This window comes from Ailuropoda melanoleuca, chromosome 7 (genome assembly GCF_002007445.2).
Source record: "Ailuropoda melanoleuca isolate Jingjing chromosome 7, ASM200744v2, whole genome shotgun sequence".
NCBI lineage: Eukaryota > Metazoa > Chordata > Mammalia > Carnivora > Ursidae > Ailuropoda > Ailuropoda melanoleuca.
This window is the reverse complement of record NC_048224.1, coordinates 48,324,436-48,346,632: the sequence shown is the minus strand read 5'-3', so window position 1 is coordinate 48,346,632 and position 22,197 is coordinate 48,324,436. Positions and strand designations below refer to the sequence as shown.

At 42.2% G+C, this 22,197-nt stretch overlaps 2 protein-coding genes across 8 annotated transcripts in view; one reads left to right on the top strand and one right to left on the bottom strand.

Annotated features, from left to right (window-relative positions):
• Positions 1 to 471, bottom strand: part of MRRF (mitochondrial ribosome recycling factor) — a 55,225-nt gene extending 54,754 nt beyond the window's left edge. For 2 of the 3 annotated variants that reach the window (XM_019796105.2, XM_034664450.1), the window contains exon 1: positions 229 to 471. In XM_019796105.2, coding sequence (XP_019651664.1) covers positions 229 to 422 — 194 coding nt within the window. In that variant the 5' untranslated portion in view covers positions 423 to 471. The remainder of the gene's footprint in view (positions 1 to 228) is intronic. The other variant, XM_002915948.4, reaches the window with a different exon arrangement.
• Positions 314 to 21,663, top strand: RBM18 (RNA binding motif protein 18). 5 transcript variants are annotated; one of them, XM_034664454.1, is made up of 8 exons: positions 314 to 452; positions 3,357 to 3,485; positions 11,287 to 11,413; positions 11,610 to 11,699; positions 14,376 to 14,462; positions 16,171 to 16,256; positions 16,467 to 16,539; positions 19,620 to 21,663. In XM_034664454.1, the coding sequence occupies exons 2-8, from the start codon at positions 3,373 to 3,375 to the stop codon at positions 19,644 to 19,646; spliced, it is 603 nt and encodes a 200-aa protein (XP_034520345.1). In that variant the 5' UTR covers positions 314 to 452; positions 3,357 to 3,372; the 3' UTR covers positions 19,647 to 21,663. The 5 variants fall into 5 exon arrangements, with proteins under 5 accessions (XP_034520345.1, XP_034520344.1, XP_034520342.1 ...); XM_034664453.1 differs by lacking the exon at positions 19,620 to 21,663 and adding an exon at positions 17,899 to 19,611; XM_034664451.1 differs by lacking the exon at positions 16,467 to 16,539.
• Positions 21,664 to 22,197: the final 534 nt, after the last annotated feature.

Here is a 22,197-nt window from a genome sequence, read left to right as displayed (position 1 = left end):
CCGCCATCCTCCAAATTCCTAGCTGATGAAACAGGCCCCGCCCCCATCCCATGAAACCCTCTGGGAAGCGACAGACCCCGCCCCCAGCCTTAAAGGTCAAGCCGGACTCGAATGGAACCGGTCGGGGGACGGCGATAAGACTCCCTAAGGTCCCCCGGAAATCTTTGAGTAGAAGTCTCTGGCACCCGGACCCAGCGCGCGTCTCGAGGCCGTGCAGAGGCCACTCACCAGCTATCGCCCAGGTTACTAGGAAAAGACCTACGCGATCGCGGAGACGGCGTCGGCGCGGGCGCCATGACGTCACGGGGCGGCGCGGCGGCGCAGGCGTAGCGCGTCACCGACGGCCTGGAAGCAGGCGGCGTTGAGGCGGACGCGTTTGGAGGGTCGTCGGGCCGTGGAGTCGGGACCTGTTTCTGGGGCATGAGCCGAGGGGACGACGCCGAGGCCACGAGGTGAGTCCGGCCGCGATGCGCCCCTGTACCCCAGCGCCGGCCCCGCGAGGGGCTCGCAGAGGAGGCTGCCCTAGCAAGAAGGCTTTTCAGGCCCCGCCCCGGATTGTCCCGCCGCTAGCCCGGAAATAACAATCCGAGAAATGACCCATCGCATCTAGGAATTCGCGGCCAGGAATGGGGAAGCCGGGGTTCCAGGCTAGACCCTGCCGTTACCGTTAGCTTTAGGAACAAGTGCCTTGGTTTTTCTAGACTTTAGTTTCCCCGTATGATTATGCCTGCCTTCCAGGTTGTTGCACGTCAGCTGCGAGGATAGATGACAGCGTTTTGTGAACTCTGTTAGTCTAGGGAGTTGTCGCCATTGCAAACCTAAAAAATTTTGATAGTCGCATGCCATCTTGATCTCATTACGCTTTACCGTTCCTCAAAAGGCCCTGTGCAGAGCTGTCACAGATACTCTGTCATTTAAGCTTCTTAACGACCCATGAGTTGGGATAATCGTGCCCATTTTAGAAAAGAAGAAGGAACGGAGGCTCCAGGTGGAGCCTCATTAATTCATTCAGTAAATATTGAGCATCGGCCACGAGCCAAGCAGTGTACTAAGTGCTGGGCATAGAACTATGATTAGGAAAGGCAAGGCCCTGCCCTGTAGAAGCTTACATTCTAGTGAGGGAAACAATATGGAATAGGAAATAACATTGAATTGGCATTATATGGAAAGGAAAGATGGCTTTGATAGAGACTAACAAGGAGCTCAACCCTCAGGGAAAGCTTTTCTGAGAAGACTCTTATTAAGTCATGAATAACTGGGTACAAAAGTCAGGATTTAAATAGATCTTTTGGCCCCATATCTTGTACTCTTGCCACCAAAACATGGTCCCCTCCTGTGATATTAAGTAGTTGTTAGTGTTGCTGTTTTCAGACAAGAAAATCAGGAGGTCCTATCATTGAAGCCTCATCTCAAACGTTAAGTCCTTTAGAGAGGCCTTCCCTCTTCACTAATTCTGAAGTGGTCCAACCCCGTCTCCATGTCATATCACCTTGTTTAATTGTGTTTGCAGCTGTCAGTAATTACAACTTGCTTATTTATTTTCCTTTTGTTTTGTCCCGCCCCTCTTTCAAATACAAGCATCCCTAGGGAGACCATGTTTGTTCACTGCTCTGTCCCCAGTATCTAGACAATGCCTAGAAATAGAAGCTCTATTTTTTTGTTTGTTTGTTCAATGAATGATCAGTAGGAGAATAGGAAAGGAAAGCAGGGAGAAGACAAAATGTTTCCGCTCTTGTGTTTCCACTCCTGGGATTCTGTTTCTTCTGTATGTTTCATCTTTCCCTCAGGAGGTAAGAGCAAGATCTATAGCTTATTCCTTTCTCTATTTTCAGCACATAGTCCTGGGTTTAGCAATTAGCAGTTGCTTATCATGCATTGCTGAACAGATTGAACATGTGAGTGGGAAAGGGAGAAGAATACCCTCACGTGGGGGTTAGATAAACATGTTCAACAAACAGTTGCTTAGGGCCCACCCTGTGCCAGACTTCATCGGCTCTGCTGAGATGAGTAAGAGGTAATGGCAGTGTTCAGTATATGTCATCTATTGTTTTTAAGACATAGTTCCTGCAGCACTGACCTCTGTGGCACATCTGGTTACATGATACACATGGTTCCTATGTGTATTCCTAGTTCTGAAGTCTGGCACAGCCTGCCATCTTCCCAGCTCTTTTTTCTTTCTCTACCACATTATACATTTGTTAAAGCTTTATTTTACATCTGTCACCTCATTTTTGGCCCTGTTAGCAACCTTAAGTTACAAGCAGGGCAAGGGTTAGTATGTAGAGATGAGGAAACAAGCTTAGAGAGAGAAGTGACTTCCAGCAGAAATGCCAAAATTTGAAACCAGGTCTTCTTGACACCCAGGTTTTTTCTCTTGCCACTACTGTCTCCATCATAACCCTCATTCTCCCTTTTTGGTTGTAAGATGAGTCATTTCAGGATGGAAGACTAGTAATAATTCAAACTAACTTTAATTGAAAGCTGCTTGGGTGTGATGTATTGTTCTTAATGCTTTGGGTGTGTTAACTCAGTAAATCCACACAACTTTTATGAGGTGTTACTCCATTTCAGAGATGAGGAACCTGAGGTACAGAATGGCAGCGTTACTTGAGCAAGGTTACACAGCTAGTAAATGGTGCAGCTGGAATGACAGAGGAGTTAGTCTCTTCTGAGTCTCTCCCAAAATATTAAACATGATACTAGTGAACATTTACTGATTGCTTGCTGCTGTTAGATGCAGTGTTTGATGATTTTTCATGCAGTATCTCTAATCTTCACAACAGCCTTGTAAGATAAGAACTATTATCTCCATTCATAGTATATATGAGGAAACGGAGGCCTAGAATGTTCAGATTATTCACCAAGTCACACAACTGCTTTCAAACCGAGTTCTAACTCCAAAATCTACAGCCTTGAATTTCCTAGATTGCCTCTTCCATGAGGAAAATGTGTATGCTGCTCTTTCCCACCCATCTCCTTCAGTGCCATTAAGACTCTTCTTTCTGGTGATTTCCAAGACTTGGTTTTGGGTGACGGTCTTTAAACTGGAGTATCATATAGTAATAGAGCCTTTGGCCCCCTGCCCAGTTTGCCTCTGCTTTCAGAAGAGGAAAGCTGTAGTTTCTGCACACAGAACCACGCCTCTTTCACCTTAAATGGAAGCTTTTGCACTCTGGCTGCCAGAGGAGCTGTCCCAAGGGAACTGGTGCTGGGGCCCTGGTTGCAGAATAACTGAGGCCTTTGAAGCACCGGCCAGAGCTTGCCCTCCTTGAATAAATGTTTGTTGAATTGAATTTGAAGCCTCATGTTCACACAGTGTTGCTCCTCTCCTGCCTGAATATTCACATTTCCTTTAGTTTTTCATAGAGATTGATGGAAGCAGAAACCAAAACTCTTCCTCTGGAGAACGCATCCATCCTTTCAGAGGGTTCCCTGCAGGAAGGGCACCGGTTATGGATTGGCAACCTGGACCCCAAGATCACAGAGTAAGTCTGAGTCATCTTAAATCATTACCGACAGCACTGGGATGTTTGCACGGATAATGTTCAGAAGAATTTTCAAGAGATGGAGGATATATTTTTGGCCCTTTTCTTTTTATATATATTCAATTATCTTTGAAGGGTACGTGCTTTTGTTAGTAACCTGTTATGTTGACGTTTTTCTCACGTTTGAACTCTTCTGCGAGAATATAGGCTTGGGTATTGTTTAAAACATATACCTCTTTTTTTCCTATTTGCCAAAGATGTTTTCCTGTTTTCACCAATTTGAACCCTTGTACCCGGTGACTACAGAACATTATTCTCTAGAATCAGCCCCAAGGCATACTTTTGTTCCTCAAAATGAAGAAACAAGCAGAAGTCTCAGTACCTTCACAGATAGGCAGAGGGTACCACTTGATTGTAATTCATGTGAAGCAGCCGTGGAACCAAAGAAGGTCAGAGCTGGAAGGCATCTTAGAAATCACATCAGTCCCTTCTGTTTTCATTCAGTCGTTAAACAATATGAGTGCCTATTGTGTGCCAGTGCGCATTTGTGCCAGGTGCCATGCTAAGCAGTGCTCAAGCTTTTTAAATCTGAGGAACCTTGTCTTAAAGTAACTAGAACCTGTTTTTAAAATAAAAGCTCAGAGCTGCTCTGATTAAAGGATGGGGAGAGGTCCACCCAAAGCCTTTTGGCAATTGCTACCCTTTCTTTGGTGGTAAGTTATAGGACTCCACGGAGCACACTTGAAAACCTCTGATATGATCCAGCTCTCTTATCCTACAGTAGAGAAAACTGGGGCCTAAGACATGGAAGTACCTTGCCACTAATTAAATTGTCCTGACTCCCCACTCTTTATACTGTGGCCATTATAGTGGAAAGCAGTTTCTTAGCAGAGAGAATTAAGAGGTTTTCCCTTCTCCTAGTTGCTCAGTAGGTACAGGGCTGTGGTTGGTGGCAGGATGGTTAAAGAGTGAGTAGATCGGGCTCTGTGGGATCAATGCTTAAAGCAAGCATGGAGTATGCCATCAGTCCTAAAAGTTATTCCCTTTGGAATAGTGTTAAAGGCAGGGTGAGAGGAGAATCCACTTGTTTGAATCTAGGCTGAGAAGAGGTGTATATAGGATTGGGATTGGGAGAAAGGAAGGGGATGTGAACTAATGGATCAGGATTATAATAGAAAATTTAGTTCTTTAATCCCGCTCAAGTTCAGATGAGCTAAATATAGATAACTTTGGGTCCCTCTGGGAACTATGATGTCATTTAAGATATGTTGTCCCCATATTATGTTACCTTGGTCACTGGGGCCCTGGAATATGAACTGTGCATTTATTTTGGTTCTCTTTATGGCTCATGGCTTTGAGGATGAATGTGTAAATCAGCCAAGCCTCTCAGTCATGTCTGTTGATCACAGAAGCTCTTTCCATCATCTAAAACCCAAGCTGTGAGGGGATGATCCCAAGAGTGGTTTCCATTCCCACCTCCATTTGTCTGAATGGAAATCTGGAATGTGGAAACACTGTTCATTGTTTTGGCTGCAATTCAGTGTAATGAGACCTGTTCTAATTGTGTCCTGCTGCGTGATAGGAAGGTTCAAATAGGCATCTGCCACCTCAGTTTATGTCATAAATTGGAGTATATGAATGTTTTCTGCACTTAGAGCATTAACAGGAACATTGAAACAAAACTTTCCTACTGGTATCTCTGCCCTTTTTACATCAGGCCAGAGGTGGACATCATGTCCTGAACTGCAGATTGGGGCGTTGCACGGTCTCCCTGTGGCTTCCCCACCTCTGTGTCACCTGCAATTTTGTTTACTGTTTTTCTTCTCTGGATTCCTTATGTTAAAACCTTTTCTCTGCCAAACAAAAATAGTAATAAATTTCTTTTTAAAGATACAGATATCAATTAGAGCTATGATTAGCATGAAATGCTTATTATTATCCCATTTAATTTACTTAATTACAGTAAAGAAACCTAATGTGTTAGTAAGGTAGGTCTAATGGAAATGTCTGATTTCCTTCCAAGTTTTTGAATTACATAAACTTCTGGATCCTGTTCCTCTCAAAGTGGGTAATGATGAGCCTAGATGAATCATTAAAATAGTCATTTCCAGACATGGTAGCAATTGGGTGTTATAACTTTCATGACTATGGGGCACCTGGCTTGTAGTCCAGTCTCAAAGTATTTGAATCCAGATCTTTAAACTTCTAATAACTCTTGAGAGAAATTTGCAGATCACACTTCAGTTTTCATAATTAAACCGACACCCCACCCATCAGTTGCTGCTAATTCCTCCCGTTTCCCCCTTCAACACACTCTTCTTATCTCTTTCCTGTGCATATCCCTGCTCTTTACCATCCCTCTTCCTGATCTCTCTTATAAATGGATTTGAATGCCCCTCTTATACAAATGGTCTCTCACCTCTTGTTAGAAGACAATATATAGGGGCGCCTGGGTGGCACAGCCGGTTAAGTGTCTGCCTTCGGCTCAGGGCGTGATCCCAGTGTTATGGGATCGAGCCCCACGTCAGGCTCCTCCGCTGCGAGCCTGCTTCTTCCTCTCCCACTCCCCCTGCTTGCGTTCCCTCTCTCGCTGGCTGTCTCTATCTCTGTCAAATAAATAAATAAAATCTTTAAAAAAAAAAAAAAAGAAGACAATATATAGTGTATATTTATTGTCATGAATGGTTACAAGGGTATGTAAAACAGTGGCGGTTTAAAAAAAAAAAAAAGATTTTTCCACTCAATTTTTCGGACTTTATTTTATAATTAATTCGAGCCTCCTATGTGTATGTGCTTCTAAGTTATTAATGTGAGTCCTGCTCAAGTTACGTGGGATGTCCCTTCAGTCTCTTCCCAGTGGAATATGCATTGCTAACCAACTGTCTCACACTCCAGTATTCCGCTTCATGTAGATTTGCATTTAGTGTTTTGTGGTTGCGGTATTCACCGTTTCATGGCCATTCCAGCTGCCAAGAATACCTGTACGGCTAAATAGGTCTTAGAGGTTTCAATTTAAGGGAATGGTGACGTATTATTATCTGTGGAGGTAGCACATCCCAAACCCTGTTCTTTCTACTGTATTCTGATTCCTCCCAACTATATTACACTTCATAGACTGTAAGGTAAAAATGTTCAACTAGGGGCGCCTGGGTGGCACAGCGGTTAAGCGCCTGCCTTCGGCTCAGGGCGTGATCCCGGCATTATGGGATCGAGCCCCACATCAGGCTCCTCCACTATGAGCCTGCTTCTTCCTCTCCCACTCCCCCTGCTTGTGTTCCCTCTCTCGCTGGCTGTCTCTATCTCTGTCAAATAAATAAATCTTTAAAAAAAAAAAAAATGTTCAACTAATGATCTGAACATTTCTTCTAGCTCTAGCATTGTATTAGTTAGTTCCTCTTGTTAAGGTCATTACCACCTTGTGAGGCAAATAATACAGATATTTATTTATTTGTTTGCTTGTTTATTTATTTTTAAGTAGGCTCCACACCCAACGTGGAGCTCAGTGAGAGACTTGAACTCACGACCCTGAGATCGAAACCTGAGCTGAGATTAAGAGTCAGACACTTAAGCGGCTGAGCCAGCCAGGTGCCCCTCTCCCTGTTTTGTGGGACAAGAAGAGTTAAGTGGATTGACGTAGTATACTGAAAGTAGTTAATGATGGGACTAATTTCCCATTACCTAATTTAGTGCTCTTTGCACAGATATTCCAGTAGTCCACATAACAGAACAATCATAACCTGAGGTATCCTATTTTAAATTTTAAAATTTAAGGACTTCTTTTAAGTTGTTGTGGGACCCAGTCTAACCATAAGTAAAAACAATGCCTCCAAATACTGTTGCTAGTGCCTGCAACAGAGAAGCCAAAAAAGTTAATGTCCTTAGACATTATCTATTTTCCACACTGTGGTTTCCCCTGAAAGGATTAATATTGGCTTTCTTTTTCAAACATTAAATGTGCTGCATAGAAAGCCAAATTAATGGCCACTGCACAGTTCATAAGGAGGAGTGAAAAGCAAAGCCAGCAGAAATTCTAAAAGAAGGAGCATTCTAAGGAGAGGGTATAAGGAGAAATAAGAAAGAGTGGGTGAGCAGAATATCAGGAGGACTTTTTTGACTAAAGGAGAGGTTGAATACTAAGTGATAGTGAAAACAGTTGTTGGATAGAAAGAATACTATCCAATTAATACAGGGTTTTTAAAATTTACTCAGACGAGAAATTTGAATTTCTTGTAGAAGAGACTTACTGTGGGTGTTTAGCAGGGTACTGACAACACGAAAGTGATGTTTTAGTGGGGAAATGAGACGTTGGTATGTAGAGCGGGTTGGAGGAGCAAAGACTAACCACGAAGATTAACTAGGAGAGACTGCCAGAAACTAGGACTGTCTATCACGTAGGTGGAGATAGTGAACTTGGAAGCCAGTAGATGAGTCTAAAAGGTGAAGAACATGATTGAAGAGCGGAGAGTTGAAGATGACCCTAATGTTTCTTACCTGAGAAATGGAGAATCATGTCAACACAGACCGGTGGATTAGCTGGAAAGGGCGTCTGTGGAGGGGGGTGGTCAGTGTGGGTTGTCCTAAGTAAACTGAAAAGCAGTAGAGAGCCATCCAGGGGGAAATGTCCTTCTGAGGCCGACTTCCAGAGATGAGCTAGAACAAAAGGGGAGAGCACGTGCATGGTTGTGTGAGAACAGTGTGTTTACCCCTAAGGAAACCCTGGTTTTCTCAGCCCATTCCTTATTTTTCCATCATGATTCATGCTTCTTTCTTTTAATGCCTTGGTTTGCATGAATCAGCCTTTACTGTTTGCTACTTAAATTTGGAACACAGTAATACTATTTAATAACTTACAGAACAGAGAACATAAAGACCTACAAATAATAATTTCTAAAAGTTTATTTAAAAAACTTTCTCTAAAACAAATTATGCGTTTAAAACAGTCCTAAATGTCTTTTTATTGACTCCCCATTGCCTACACATCAAACTAAAATTCCCTCACTAAGGACACCAATGTCCTTCACAGCCTGTCCCTTGCCTGCCTTTCAGCCTATCGCTTAGCTGCCCTACCCCCACTCTCTTCCAGTGGAGCAGATTCTTTTTCACCTTTATGTTTTTGTACTTGATACTCATTAACCACCATGTCCCCCGCAGAGTTGGGCCTCCTCATCTGTGTGCTCATGTACATACCTCTGTGTGCAAATATCATAGTGTTTTGTAATTTTTTGATTGTGTTTCTCTCTCCTCTAACCAGAATGTGAGGTCCTTGAAGGCAGGGACCTAGTTGTATTCATCTGGATAGTTCAAGTGCCTAAAGCAGTTTTTGACAAGTAGTAGGTGTCTGTTACAACATTTGTGTGGATTAATTACTTCTGTGCCATTAGGCAGGAAGGCCATTTTCAAGACTCGATATGGAAAGCACCAAGTTGCAGAAATATGTTGGGACCGGTGTACTGAAGCCGCAGGGCCCACGTTTCATTAAGTGAAGCGAGGCTCTGATGAGTAGTGAGCCCTCCCATACTTCAGCAACAGATGAAAGTGCTTGCAGATGTGAAAGCAAGATTCTTCAGGCTTTTTTCACTATCAGAGCTCGCAGTCCCCATCTCCAGGAAGCAAAATAGTAAACATTTCATTCCTTTTGTTTCGGCGTTCCGATAATTTCAAGAAATTATCAAACAAGGAAAGAAATCCTGGAGAAGTTGAAAGACACAGACCTAAGCAGATGTTCCTGGAATCTTAAGGTCGCACTTCTCGGGCAGAATGTATTTGTTAGCTTTTCAAAGAATAATCTGTCGGCATTTTTTTTTCTGAGTAAATTAAAATTCATTTCCTAGGAAATGCCGATCGCCTTACCTTCCTGCTATTAAGCAGAATGGAGCTGATGAAAAGATGACCAGCCCACAGTAGCCCTTAGATTGTTTAGAAAAATGGGTTTGACCCACCATTTGGCAGCTAACACATGGCATAGTAGGTGGAAGATGCAGCTGTGAGTTAAAGCCCCAGGGGAGGGGCGCCTGGCCAGCTCACCCAGTGGAGCATGCAACTCTAGATCTCGGGGTCGTGAGTTTGAGCCCTAAATTGGGCGTAGAGGTTACTTTAATTCATTAATTAGGGCATAGAGATTAATTAATTAATTAGAGACCCAGGGGAGACTCTCCCAGCCCGTCTTTGCATTTGAGAGGCTCACCCTTACTGTACGCCTACTCAAAACTCAAGTAAAACCAGACATCTGCACTTGAGGTATCTCCCTTTCCCCTGAAGAATCACCTCCTACATCCTCACTGGCAGCTGAGGTCTCCTGGTGGGAGTTGAGAATTTAAAATCTAGGGGGTTACAGTTTTCCCTTTCAAAACCAGTCTAAAGACCAGATTAATGTCCACAATATGCCTTGGGATCCTTGTATCCTGCCCCAGTGCAAGACCTGTATTATGTCTTTCCTCCTCCACTGTCCGGCACCTGACCCGGGATATTGGGCTTGCTTGTTGATGTGCATTAGTATCAAATTTAATATATATAGCTTATGATCCACTTCATATCTTTCTGCCTCCCAAAGGAGATTTTTACTCAAGAATAAAATCTTGATGAGTTTCTCCTAGAAAACAATGTGAATATAAATGTGGCTGTAACGACAGCTTTACTGACTCCCTGTGGGGTAGAATTCCCAGTAATAACAGATTTAGCATGTGGGCTGATACCTTTTTAGTATCACAGGGACAGCATTGTTTAGAGAAAGCCTTGACTCCATTTGAATAGTGTGGAGGATGCCAGGAGGAAGGCCAAAGGAAAAGGAAACGGGAGAGCTGTTGGTTTGTCTCACCCTTACATCAGATGACAGGAAGTCGGAATTGAGATTGGCCACAGCAACCTGTTAAGGCCACATCTGTTTGAATAACTTAAAAGCTCTATAGAAACCAAATAAGTTTTAGAGAAAGGAATTCAAGAAGAGGACGAGGGGTGGAATGGCAAACAAGAGCTTGAGGTGAACTTCCTGCCAGGAAAAAATTTCGTCCTGGGCCATCCGTATTCTTTAATCAACCATGCTCCAAAGTATGAACTGTGTTAAAGGGACTGAGGTTGACTAGTTACCCACAACTGGGTGATTGATAGGACTAGCCAGGTTCCCCTGCCCTCTGTGAGACCAGCCCCAGTCACATTGTGGTTCCACGTTGTCCCTAACGTTCAGTCACATCAGGGATCGAAACTCACAGGCAATTATGGAAGGGCCACTAGCTGTGGTTTGGTTTTTGGCAGAGCTGCTCACAAGTGCAATTCGGATCTAATGATTAATTATGAAACCTATTACAGAAGTCCTCCAAGGTGGTTTTTCTGTTTGTGTGAATGTGTATGTGTTTGCTGCTTTCTTTATTTTTGAGATAGGGTAGGCTTTGGCGTTTGGAGTGTGGGTATGTGTTCCTGTTGGAGTTGTAGTTATTTACAAATACTAGTTCATTGCCAAGAAATTAAAAATAAATAAATCGACACTATTTTTGAGCTTTTCTCCAAAAGAAAAACAAATGGTGCTTGTGGGCCAGACAGCTGTTTGTTAGGTGTGGTTTTTTGTTTGGTATTTTTGTGCTGGACAGACGCATAGCCATGACAATTTGAGTTCCCATTCCAAATAGAGGCAAACAAGTCTGTTTGCCAAATAAACTAACACAGCAGTTTGGAAGAAGGCAGGGGGCGGGGGTGCGAGATCCCCGCCCCCACCCCAGGGTAAATTATCTCTAGGCTTTAATCTCGCACTTGAGGCCGAGGGGCTGTCCCGGTCCCCAGAGTGTGCTCACGGGCTGCGCTTTCTTTGCAGGTATCACCTCCTCAAGCTCCTCCAGAAGTTCGGCACGGTAAAGCAGTTCGACTTCCTCTTCCACAAGTCAGGTGCTTTGGAGGGGCAGCCTCGAGGGTACTGTTTCGTGAACTTCGAAACTAAGCAGGTAATGAAACCTCTCCGCTTTCATGGTGCTTCTCATACTCCCCCACTTATTTCCGTGCCTCTCTCAACGACTAGAGTAGCAGTACCTTGTGGGCAGGAGCCATGTCCGATTCCTCTCTGTGTGCCTCGCCCTGCGTCTTGAAGGTGACCCTTGATAAACAAACGAGTGAACAGCTCTCAACATCTACCCTCCGCAGGCTCCCGGTCTGAGGCGGCTGACCTACTTTTCTGACCAGATGCTTTGGGGTGCCCACATGAAGCACACGGACATCCTCCTCCCTGGTCTGGTTTGTTTGTTCCTTTAGTGGCAGGCCAACAAAGCCTCCTTTTCTTTCAGTAGTTTTGCCCCGTGGTGTAGAAGCCCTCCGTGTGTGTGGTGAGCCACCCCCAAGCTCTTTTAGTTTGATTTCTTAAAAATGTCCCCTTCTTCTCAGTGTCTCAGAACAACTGCATGCAGATTTGAATATATATGAAGGAAGAGAGCATTCAGCTTCAATCATGACATATACATGTGTCTTCTTGCAGTAGAATTATATTCTTTCGGTGGACATGCCTTGCTAAAGAAATTGAATTTGAGTGTTATTAAATGCAGACATACTGTTTAATACTCTCTATAACTTTATTAGTCGTGTGGAAGGACATTGCCTAGTTGTTGTTGCATTAATAATATATTTGGATGTTTTTCTTTTATAAAAGTAATATGTGTTAACTGTAGATGAAAGTACAGATAAGTGACTTCACTTAAGCAGCCTAATATCCCAAAATAATCGCTGTTAATATTTAGTTATAGATCTTTCTAGTCTCGTCTTTCTTTATATTCACACACGCATACACACGTATGGCTTAGAGCACACAGAGAAGATCACATCGTCCTATTTACCACTCAGAGCATATTAAAAATTTTCTGTCCTCTACTACACATCCAGGTAACAGTCTATATCGTGATACTGTGGTTTCAGCAGCGTGACTACATATTTGTAAAACTTCACTGATATAGGGCTTTAATATATACATTTTGTTATATGTAACTTAGACCTCAGTTTAAAACTGAATCAGCATTATTTTTGATGACTGCACAATATTTCATCATGGAAATATATGATCAGTTCTTGATTGTTAGCTATTTAGGTGGTCCCCAGTGACTCAAAAGTGTCCACAGTGTGCTAGTGAATGTCTGTATCCCTCTGATGATGTTATGTGTACGTATGTCCGTGGAAATGGAGTGGTGTCAATAAAGGCCTTGCATACTTTTTCTTGATACGACTGCCAGTTGCTTTCAAGCAGTGATGTATCCGTATGTTCTGAGACGTATGAGACTGTAGTTTGTCCTCATCTGTGCTGGGGATTCTTTCAATTTCCTCTCACTTTTGCAAATGAGATAGGCACTAAGTGATACATTGCTGTTCTAAATGGGGGAACTGAAAGAATGCTGTGTAAGGTTAGCATTTTTAAGTACTTTGTTCTTCCCTAATGACAGAGCGTGATAAGCATTCTTGCAGACAGCTAAAATCAGTGGTCATGCTGGGGATAGATGTTGGTTTAAAACACTGGACTGACTATAAGTCACAAAGCCTAGCTTCTTTTGCTGGCTCTCTTATTTATTAACTTTGGCCAAGTCTTTTAACTTCATTTGGCCTCAGTTTTCATTTAAAGATGGGGATTAAAAACATCTTCCTTACCTTCCAGGAAGTTGAGGGAATAGACGAGGGTATGTAGGAAAATACCATCGGCATTTGATAATGCTGTTGAAGACATGAACTCTGAAATGACATATAGAGATAGGAAAATTTTTTTGAAACATTTATTCCCTTGCTGGCATTTTATTACTGCTGATGCTGTAGAATCAGTAGAGAGTACCATGTAAATTCTAACTGACTGGATGAACTTACAAGAAGAGTAAAACATGTCTTATCTGTCTCTCTAACTGCTAAGCAAGGATGTCAGTGACTGTCCAATGGCTGACACATAGTGAGTACTCAGGTATTTGTTGAATGTCATGCTGGCGAGCTCTGGAGGGGTATGAGAATCACCGGTAAAATTAGACTGGAATGCCTGCTGGTATCACACTGCGATCTCAGATAGATTTGTCTTGTTCCTCTTCCTGTTCCTTAAGGGCTTCTTCACCCCCTGGTAAACGTGGGTTATGCTTGGCTGAATGCCTCATGGATACAAATGGAGCAGAGAAGGTTTGGCAGGATGGAAAAGTACGACCAGGCTTCCTGGGAATGTCCTAGAGTGACTCGTATCCAGCTTCAGGAATTCCTTTTAACCTTGTTGCTCCTGTATCTGATAGGGAAAGGGTCAGGGAACTTTTGGCTCCAAAAGCCAGGTGCATAGATTGGCTCACACAAATACCTTGCTCACAGGCTCTTTGACTCACTCCTGCTTTTCCGGCCTGGTTTCCTTCACTCCCATATCGTTTGAACTCCTGCTGTTTCTCACTTTGGATCCAGAGGTTAAGCCCTAGTCTGGGGTATAGTTCCAGGGTCCCTGGGGGTGAGTAAATTTCTTAGCACAGTAGGTCCTAACAGACGGAAGTGTATAGAAAGGTATCACCTAATAAGAACAGTCTGCTAACATTGATTGAGTGCTTACTGTGTGCTCCATGCTTTCTTTACATGCACTCTTTGACTCCTCACAGTAACCAATGAGGAACAAGTAGCATTGTCCGTATTTTATAGATGAAGAAGCTAATATTCACAGAGATTAAGGGGCCTGCCAACCATTACACTGCCAGTAAGTGACAGAGCCAGGATTGGCGTTTTTGTTTGACGGACTTTACAAAACTTACAGTCTTTCTGTTATTCTGCCTTTTTTTCTTTACTGTTAAACCCTTTGTGAGTTGTGTATCAAAGGCAGTCTGGTTAGGATTGCAGCCATCAAAGCTGGTGAGGCCCTATGAGATACATAGAGTTAATTAGGCATTTGAATTGTTGGCTAACATCCGTCCCTCTCCTGGACAGGAAGCTGAACAAGCCATCCAGTGTCTCAATGGCAAGCTGGCTCTGTCTAAGAAGCTGGTGGTGCGCTGGGCACACGCTCAAGTAAAGGTAAGTCTGGTGGGCTGGAAAGACAACATCAAGCTCACCCGAAGTGAGTTTTCCAGAAGAGAGTTGTCCACTTACCCATTTGCATCCCAGCCTCTTCACATCTGGAGCAGTCATACTTTGGTCTCCTACTTGTATTTACCATGTGTGTTGCCAGATTTTTCTTTTGAGAAACATCTCAGGAGGGATTAAGTTCCTTCATTGTTTCTCTCCACATACCCACAGATTCTGTTTTTGATTGATTTTTCCATGTGGCTGATGTGTATACTCAGACCTCTATCATGTTTTTGGTGGGGGTGGTTCTTTGGAGGAAAAAATGTACTTATTTTTAAAATTAGTTGCTTTAGGCATTATTAGACTCTTCCCAGCCTCTCAGTTCTGTGGAGAGTTTGAATATGTTTATCCTAAACGCTCCAGAAATGGGTCATATATATGAACACTTAAAGCACCGGCGTCTCATTACTCCAGAGAGTTTGAGAGTTATTTGTGGGCCTTCGCAGGGTCTGTATTGTCTCCAAAGCCCGAGAAGTGGCCAGTCGCTTTGTTCATCTTACAGCTGGTCTCTTGGAAGACTGCACTGGAAAAGATATGACCATTTATAAAAAAAAAAAAAAAGCATTTGTTTTACCTGGTACAAACGTACTGAAGTCTGTGGACTGGAGCCATCCCAAGAGTTTATTCTCTTCCTTCATGCTGGGGTCTTGACCAACCTGCCTGTAAAAAGATTTGTGGCAATTAAAATTGGAGCTTCGGTCTTTAGCTAGAGGAGCATGGCTTTTGATCGGAGACTCCCCACCCATCAAGCTTCCCAGTAAAGAGTCACAGCAATTAAGCATATGAGCTCGGAGTCCGAACTGAAAACCAGAGCTCAGACACTTTGGATCCTTAGGAGGGTCTCAGGTCATCATGGAGCCTTCTCCATTTCTAGGACACATTGCCTTAAAAATAGAAACAACAAAGAGAATTACCAAATGCTTTTGTACTCAAAAGAAAATCAAGTCTCATTTGCCAAACTGGCTGTCATTTTCTCGTTTTGGTTCTCGTCGGAAAGACACGCAAGAGAAATCATCCTTCATTCCTGTCTTTCATTTGAGAATCTCAATGCCTTATGGTTCTCTTCTCCTACAAGTCTTTTTGACCACAGGCTCCTGATTACTCTTTAGTATTTAATTTACTTTTTATAAGAGGTATATAATTATCTGACATCAAATTAGACTACCCTTTTGCTATAGGATGTTTTCTCTGTCAGTGGCTGAAAGCTGTTACTACCTTTCTTCTCCAGTCAGGCCTATTAAGAGTAGAATGTTATGCTTGATACTTTGCAAAAGTCGAGCAAAATTCTTAGGTGTTTTTGAATAAAGCAAAGTAAATATTGTAAGAGGTGATATGTGACAGTAAAAGCAAGAGTGTGTAGGAGGGCAATCGTATTGTATATTTATACCGTCTGTGAATTTGAAAGTCGAAGTTCTTTCCCTACCAAATAAGGAGGACTAGTGGCTAGATGGGAAGCTTCTTCTGCACTTCTTTTTCTAACTTTATAGCTTTTAGGCCAAAACTGTGTGGAGTTTTGCATTAATTCTAAATGTAAAGCAGTCCCCAGATTGTCTAGAACCATGCCGACGATACACTGGTGGGGTTGGAGTTTCTGAACTACTCAGTACAGTAAAGGACTGGTTTTTGCTCACCCAAGTGATTTCCCTTTTTCTTTCAGAGATACGATCATAACAAGAATGATAAGATCCTTCCTATCAGTCTTGAGCCATCCTCAAGCACTGAGCCCACTCAGTCTAACCTAAGGTAAGACAGCGTACTCTAGAAAGACACGAGTATTCAAGAGTGTGAGTCGCTTCTTCGTTCCAAGCCTTCATTCACACTTCAGTGAATCTTCAGACTCTTAATTTAGAATAGAATCTGCTAACTTTTGACATGTTGAGAGATGTGTTCAGTTAATCTCCAGAATGTGTACATACCCTCTCCTTGCATACCCCTAAGATCGTCTCCTTACAGAATTCATGCCCTCAAAAAAGACTGGATGGACCTGCCACGTAGCAGCCAGGGTGCTGGGCCCTGGAGTACAAAGGTACGTCGGACAGTCCTTACCCTAGAAAAAAGCATCTTCATGAGGCCTGAGGTCTCATTGGCGTTTGTCATCGTCCACTCCTTCCTCCCTAACTGTGAGTTCCTTTATACAGAGTGTTAGTTTATAGCACTTTCGTTCTCTGTGCTGCGTTTCTGTGACAGCAACAGTGTCGGTTCTAGTGTGCACAAATTATCCGTTACTTTTTCGGAGTTAATTCAAAACAGAAGGAACAAGGGGTTGGGTAGAGAAAGGGGAAGTTAAGTGGAATGGTGAGCAGAAGTAGAGGGTTTTGGGGTTTTGTTGTTTTGTTTTGTTTCCCTGCATTGTAGCCTAGGGAGAAATTTTAACAATAGCAATAGCCAGGATTTATTGAGGTTACTCTAAATCAGGCAGTGTGCTAAACACGTCACATGCCATATGTCACTTAATTATGAAAATTCTGGTAAAAGTACTGTAATAGTCATCTTACCTCTGAGTAAACTGACACTTAGCGGGGTAAACGATCTTGGCCGAGATCCACACAGGTAAATAGCAGATTCCAGATTCAAAGCTAGGTCTCCGGGACTTCAGAATTCAGTCTGAGTTACTACTTCGAAGAAACTTCATGCTGTGAATGCAGGGATACAGTTCTGAAGCCTGTTCCAGGGGAGGGAAAGCAGATACGTGAAGGAGCATCAGTGTCCTACGAGAGTTAGAAATCAGCCTGTAGTTGCAAAGTCAGGAAAGCGATGCCTGTTTGGATGGAGGACCAGACAGCAAACAAACAACCTTTCTTGTATGTTTTCTGCACCAAACAAAACAGATTTCTAAGCATCTCACTAAGCTACAGTGGAAGGTGACCCTGAAATGTTTTCCAGAGTGATAAAGTTAGCAAAGTAAAATTAATTTTAGAGTTAGTAGTTTAATGTCATTGATTTATTTGTTTATAATACTAAAATATTTGATGTAATACTTGATAAATTGTGTTTTATATATTATAAATCAATTTAATATTTATGGTAAATATTAAATGTAGTAGTTATTATCATTGATTTCCCAATTTTGTGCTCTTTTACTATTTTATACTTCCAGAAATTTAAAAAAATATATATGACTTTTGTAGCTGTCACTGGGAACCATATCCACTTTGCTGTTTTCCCCATAAAGTTTGAACCTCCGTGATCTCAGATTTTATAAATCTGACTCCTGTTAGGAAGAGACCACTGCATTTATGCTTGGTGCTCTAGACGTGACAGTGACATGTCTTTAGTTTTCTTTTCGATGTTTGCACTTATACTAGACAGTCTAGGATTTTCCATTTACTTTGTAATCCAGAGAACCTCAGCTAACATCTTCCTATTACCATCTATACCTAATTAGAGAACGTTGTTTTTTGGTGACTCCTACGGGACAAATGGCTGGCTATCCTGGTAATGGAGGAGGTGCTGGAACGCATCTTGGTAATACCTGGGTGTTCTTTCTCATTGTAACTTAGATGGTTAACTTTACCCTGGCCGTGTAGTTACGAGTGTGTGCAGCAGAAGCACACTTTTTGAGGATCTCTAAAAGGCCATTGTATACATTCCCTTCCAAGTTTCTCTCCCTGACTGTTGACCACTGACAGCATCAAACCATGAGTCCTAGAATACCCACTGCCTGAGGGCTTTGCATTCTGGTCCAGGGATGGCAGTGACCTCGCTCGGAAGGGAGTTCCTCCCAACTTGTGCAGTGTTTCCTCACCCCATCTCTCTGATATGGGGCTGTCCAGCTCCCAACCTGATGGAGAGGACAGAGCGAGGGCTTTGGTGATAATACACCGGGCTTGAATCCTGCCTGTGCAGTCTGTTAGCTGTGTGAACCCTGGGCGAGTGACTACCTCTCTGCATTTGTTTCTTTATCTGTAAAATGTGGATATTATCGCAAGGATTAGAAACAATATAGGTAAAATTCTGGGCCCAGTGCTTGGCTCATTGTAAGCACTCCATAAATGATTACAATGAGAAACACATATTTATTAGTTTAAAAAAAAAAAAAGATTCTGTAGGATTTCCAGGGTGTGTTTTCCATTATTATTCAGTGATTCAAGAAGTGTACAGTATAGTAGTTAATAGCATGGGGTCTGGAATCTGATTGTGTTTAAATCTCAACTCTCCCACTTAACTAGCCATGTCATACTGGGCAAGGTAACCTTGTGCCTCGGTTGTTTCATCTGCAAAATGAGGAGTGTGACCTACCTTATAATGTTGTTTTCAATCCTACACGAATATTTTCCCCAATTTTTTTTATCATGGCAAAAGGCACGTAAAATAACATTTACCGTATTATCCATTTTAGGTGTACAAATTCAGTGGCACTAAATATATTCGTAATGTACGACCGTTACCACCTTCCTTCTCCATAATTCTTTTCATCTTGCAGAACTGAAACTCTATACCCATTAAATAATAACTCCTCTTTTCCACCTCTCCCAAGCCCCTGGCAGCCCCCATTCCACTTTGTGGAATGATTTTGACTAGTCTCACTACTTTGTACAAGTGAAGTCATCCAGTATTTGTCTTTGTGACCAGCTTGTTTCACTTAGCATAATGGCCGCAAGGTTCATCCGTGTTGTGGCGTATGTCAGAATTCCCTTTCTTTTTAAAGCGGAATAATATTCCAAAATGTGATATATACCATATTTTGCTTATCCATTCATACATCGATGAACACTTGGGTTGCTTCTGCATTTTAACTATTGTGACCAATGCTGCTGTGAACACCCAGGTATACAAAGGTCTCTTCCAGACCCCACTTTCAGTTTCTACTGTCTGCCAAGCACTAATGTGTCCAACAGTGTTTGTGTCTGAAGATTAAATGAAGCCATATGCGAAGTACTCCTAACGGTGTCTGGGTTTTTAGTAAAAATTTAATAGATGGTTCAGGTTTGATCTCTTTCCTAAAATGTTACTTGGGTGTGTGTTTTATGTGAAATATTTGCATGTTCCTATTTGAGTTATCTTATTGCTGCTGTGATATGCATACAAGGCACAAGGAAGATGAGATACGCAAGTATTTCCGGACTGCACCCAGGCCCGCTGTGATGCTCTGCTCTCCTTTTTCAGTGTCACTGCGAAGATAAAAGCCATTGAAGCCAAGCTGAAAATGATGGCAGAAAATCCTGACGCAGAGTATCCAGCAGCGCCTGTTTATTCCTACTTTAAGCCTCCAGATAAAAAAAGGACTACTCCTTATTCTAGAACAGCTTGGAAATCTCGAAGATGATGGTTATGAATTATTGTAGCAGCAAAAGCAAATTGGTCTCCACACTTGAAATCTTCTGCCTTTGTACTTTGTCGATGTGAATGGTACTGCCCAACAGAGCACAGTCTCATGTTAATGTTTGGTAACTTAACATTTTTGGATGTTCTCATGGATGTTTCTTCCCTGAAGTGTGTGTGGAATTGAGCATCATCCAGAATAAATAGGATTGTATCCAAACTTGTGATTTGAACACTGGGATGCTCCAGTTGGCTGGTTTGTTTGGATTTGTAACTCCAGAAACGTTATATAGGATGCCAGAGAGAAAGGCAAACATAGAAAATGTCATTATTTAAATCAAGAAACTAAATTTATTAACGTCTGTCTTTCAAAAAAAAAAAAAACGAGAGCATTTTTCTGTGCTCACATGTCTTTACAACATAAAGGAAAGTAAGAGGGAGGGAAGTGCAAGATTTTGAATCATGTTGAGAACTATTGTTCCGGAATTTATTATAGAAATCCCTCCAGCTGTACTAAAAAAAAAGTTCTTGGCAAAAGGGAGCTGATTCTTTGAGCAAATGTTGTGGTCATCTGTTTAAGAATTATGGTTACTGTTTCAAAATCCCAGTTAGGAAAACATGGTGTATATCTTAAAATTGTTTGCAGCAACAAAACTGTAGATTCAAATTTAGCATTTTATACCGCAACGGAAGTTCTCTTTGGAAATCCAGCTTTTATTCTATAGTGATAATTTTTTAAAAATCTAAATAATCCTGCCTTCTATAATACCAAATGTTGTTATTGACGTGGGACTTTTAAAATTGCGCCTATTGCATGAGATTGTTTTTTATAGCATGAGAATGTTCTATTTGGAATTGTATCATGGTCAATCTAAATAGAAAAACAACATTTCTTAGAAAACCTAATCGTTGCTGTATTGAGCTCTGTCAAGCATACTATTTATTAATAATTACGTAGGGGGCTGTGTCGAAGAAATTGAACTGTCTTGTGCAGGGTGAGGAGGGGACATGCAGTGGACACAAAGTCAACGGAGCAGGCCCTACTCTGGCACTGAGATTGTAAAATGACCTCACGGCTTATGTAGTTCTTAAAGGCTTGAAAGACTGCATGACTTTAAAATGATTCTTCCTTCATAGAACATACTTCTGCCCAGATATGTTTTGCCACTTGGAATATCTTAAATATAAGAACAGAGAAAGAAAAATAAATCCGCAGATGTGGGAGTGTGTTTCTGTCAGCAGTTCTGGTCCTTTTGGTGCCAGGTTGACAGCTGTTTCATTGGGCAGCACCTTTGCTGCTTTACCAGGTCAATCATTTTGAGACCTAGGCGCCATTCCTAGTGATCACGGACATCTTACCGTGATCGTTCCCAGCAAGAGGAAGCTTTCACTTTAGATTCAAGCCTTCGTATGAGCACAAGTGAGTGTAAGACACTTGAACCAAATCTTGAGCATAGTGAGGTTTCAGAGTTCACAGAACCAGTTCAGAGAAATTCTCATCCCCTTTCTCTAGCTTAATCTTTTTAGATATCTTTAGATATTAAACACTTTCTGCATTTGTTAGCTCTGTCTATGATGCGAGTAACTCTCCTTCCATTTGAGGAATAGTTCAGGGAGGTGGGAGCGTGGTCTCCCATTTTTCTGGTGACTTCTTAAGAGTACAGAATTTACCATTTTTTCCTTCCGTCCTCAAAGGGTTATGGTGGAGTAGGACTTACTTAACGCAAAATAGTCTTCTATTTTTAATAGGAACCTAGAAAATACTTAACTTTGAATTATCTAGAGTTGTTTCCTTTAGAAACCAGAGCTATTTATTTGTATTTAAAGCAACGTTTATTATTTGTATGGATTCTTAATTCCTCTGTGTGAATAAATGCAAGACAGTGTCTGTGTGGTTGTGTCTTCTCTCGTTCATTTTGTGGAATAAAGGCTACAGTTCTCTGGTAGGCTCATTTCCCCTCAGGACTTGGGCCCGGGTGTCTAGGTGGGGTGCTTTTCCTAAGTGCCTTCTCTGCATTAGACTCTGGCTAAAGGCGACCTCAGAGACCATTCTATCCACCCGTCATGCCTGCCTCCTTCTGCTGTTAAGAGATGAGAAAGACGCTAGTCGTTCTCACAGCAAACCTAATCATTTGAAAAGAGGCCATAAGTGGAAGTTTGGGAAAGTATCACACTGTGTTTGGTCCTTTCAGTGTAGAGGTTTCAAAGAATAAATGTATGTGTCATAAATACGCTGAAAGCAGTCTGGTGAAAGGTTTGTAAAATACCAGTGTTAACTTGGTTGACCCATTGTTTGAAATGACAAGAGTGGTGGGGGCGCCTGGATGGCTCAGTTGGTTAAGTGTCTGCCTTCGGCTCAGGTCGTGATTCCGGGGTCCTGGGATCAAGCCCCGTGTTGGGCTACCTGCTCATTAGGGAGTCT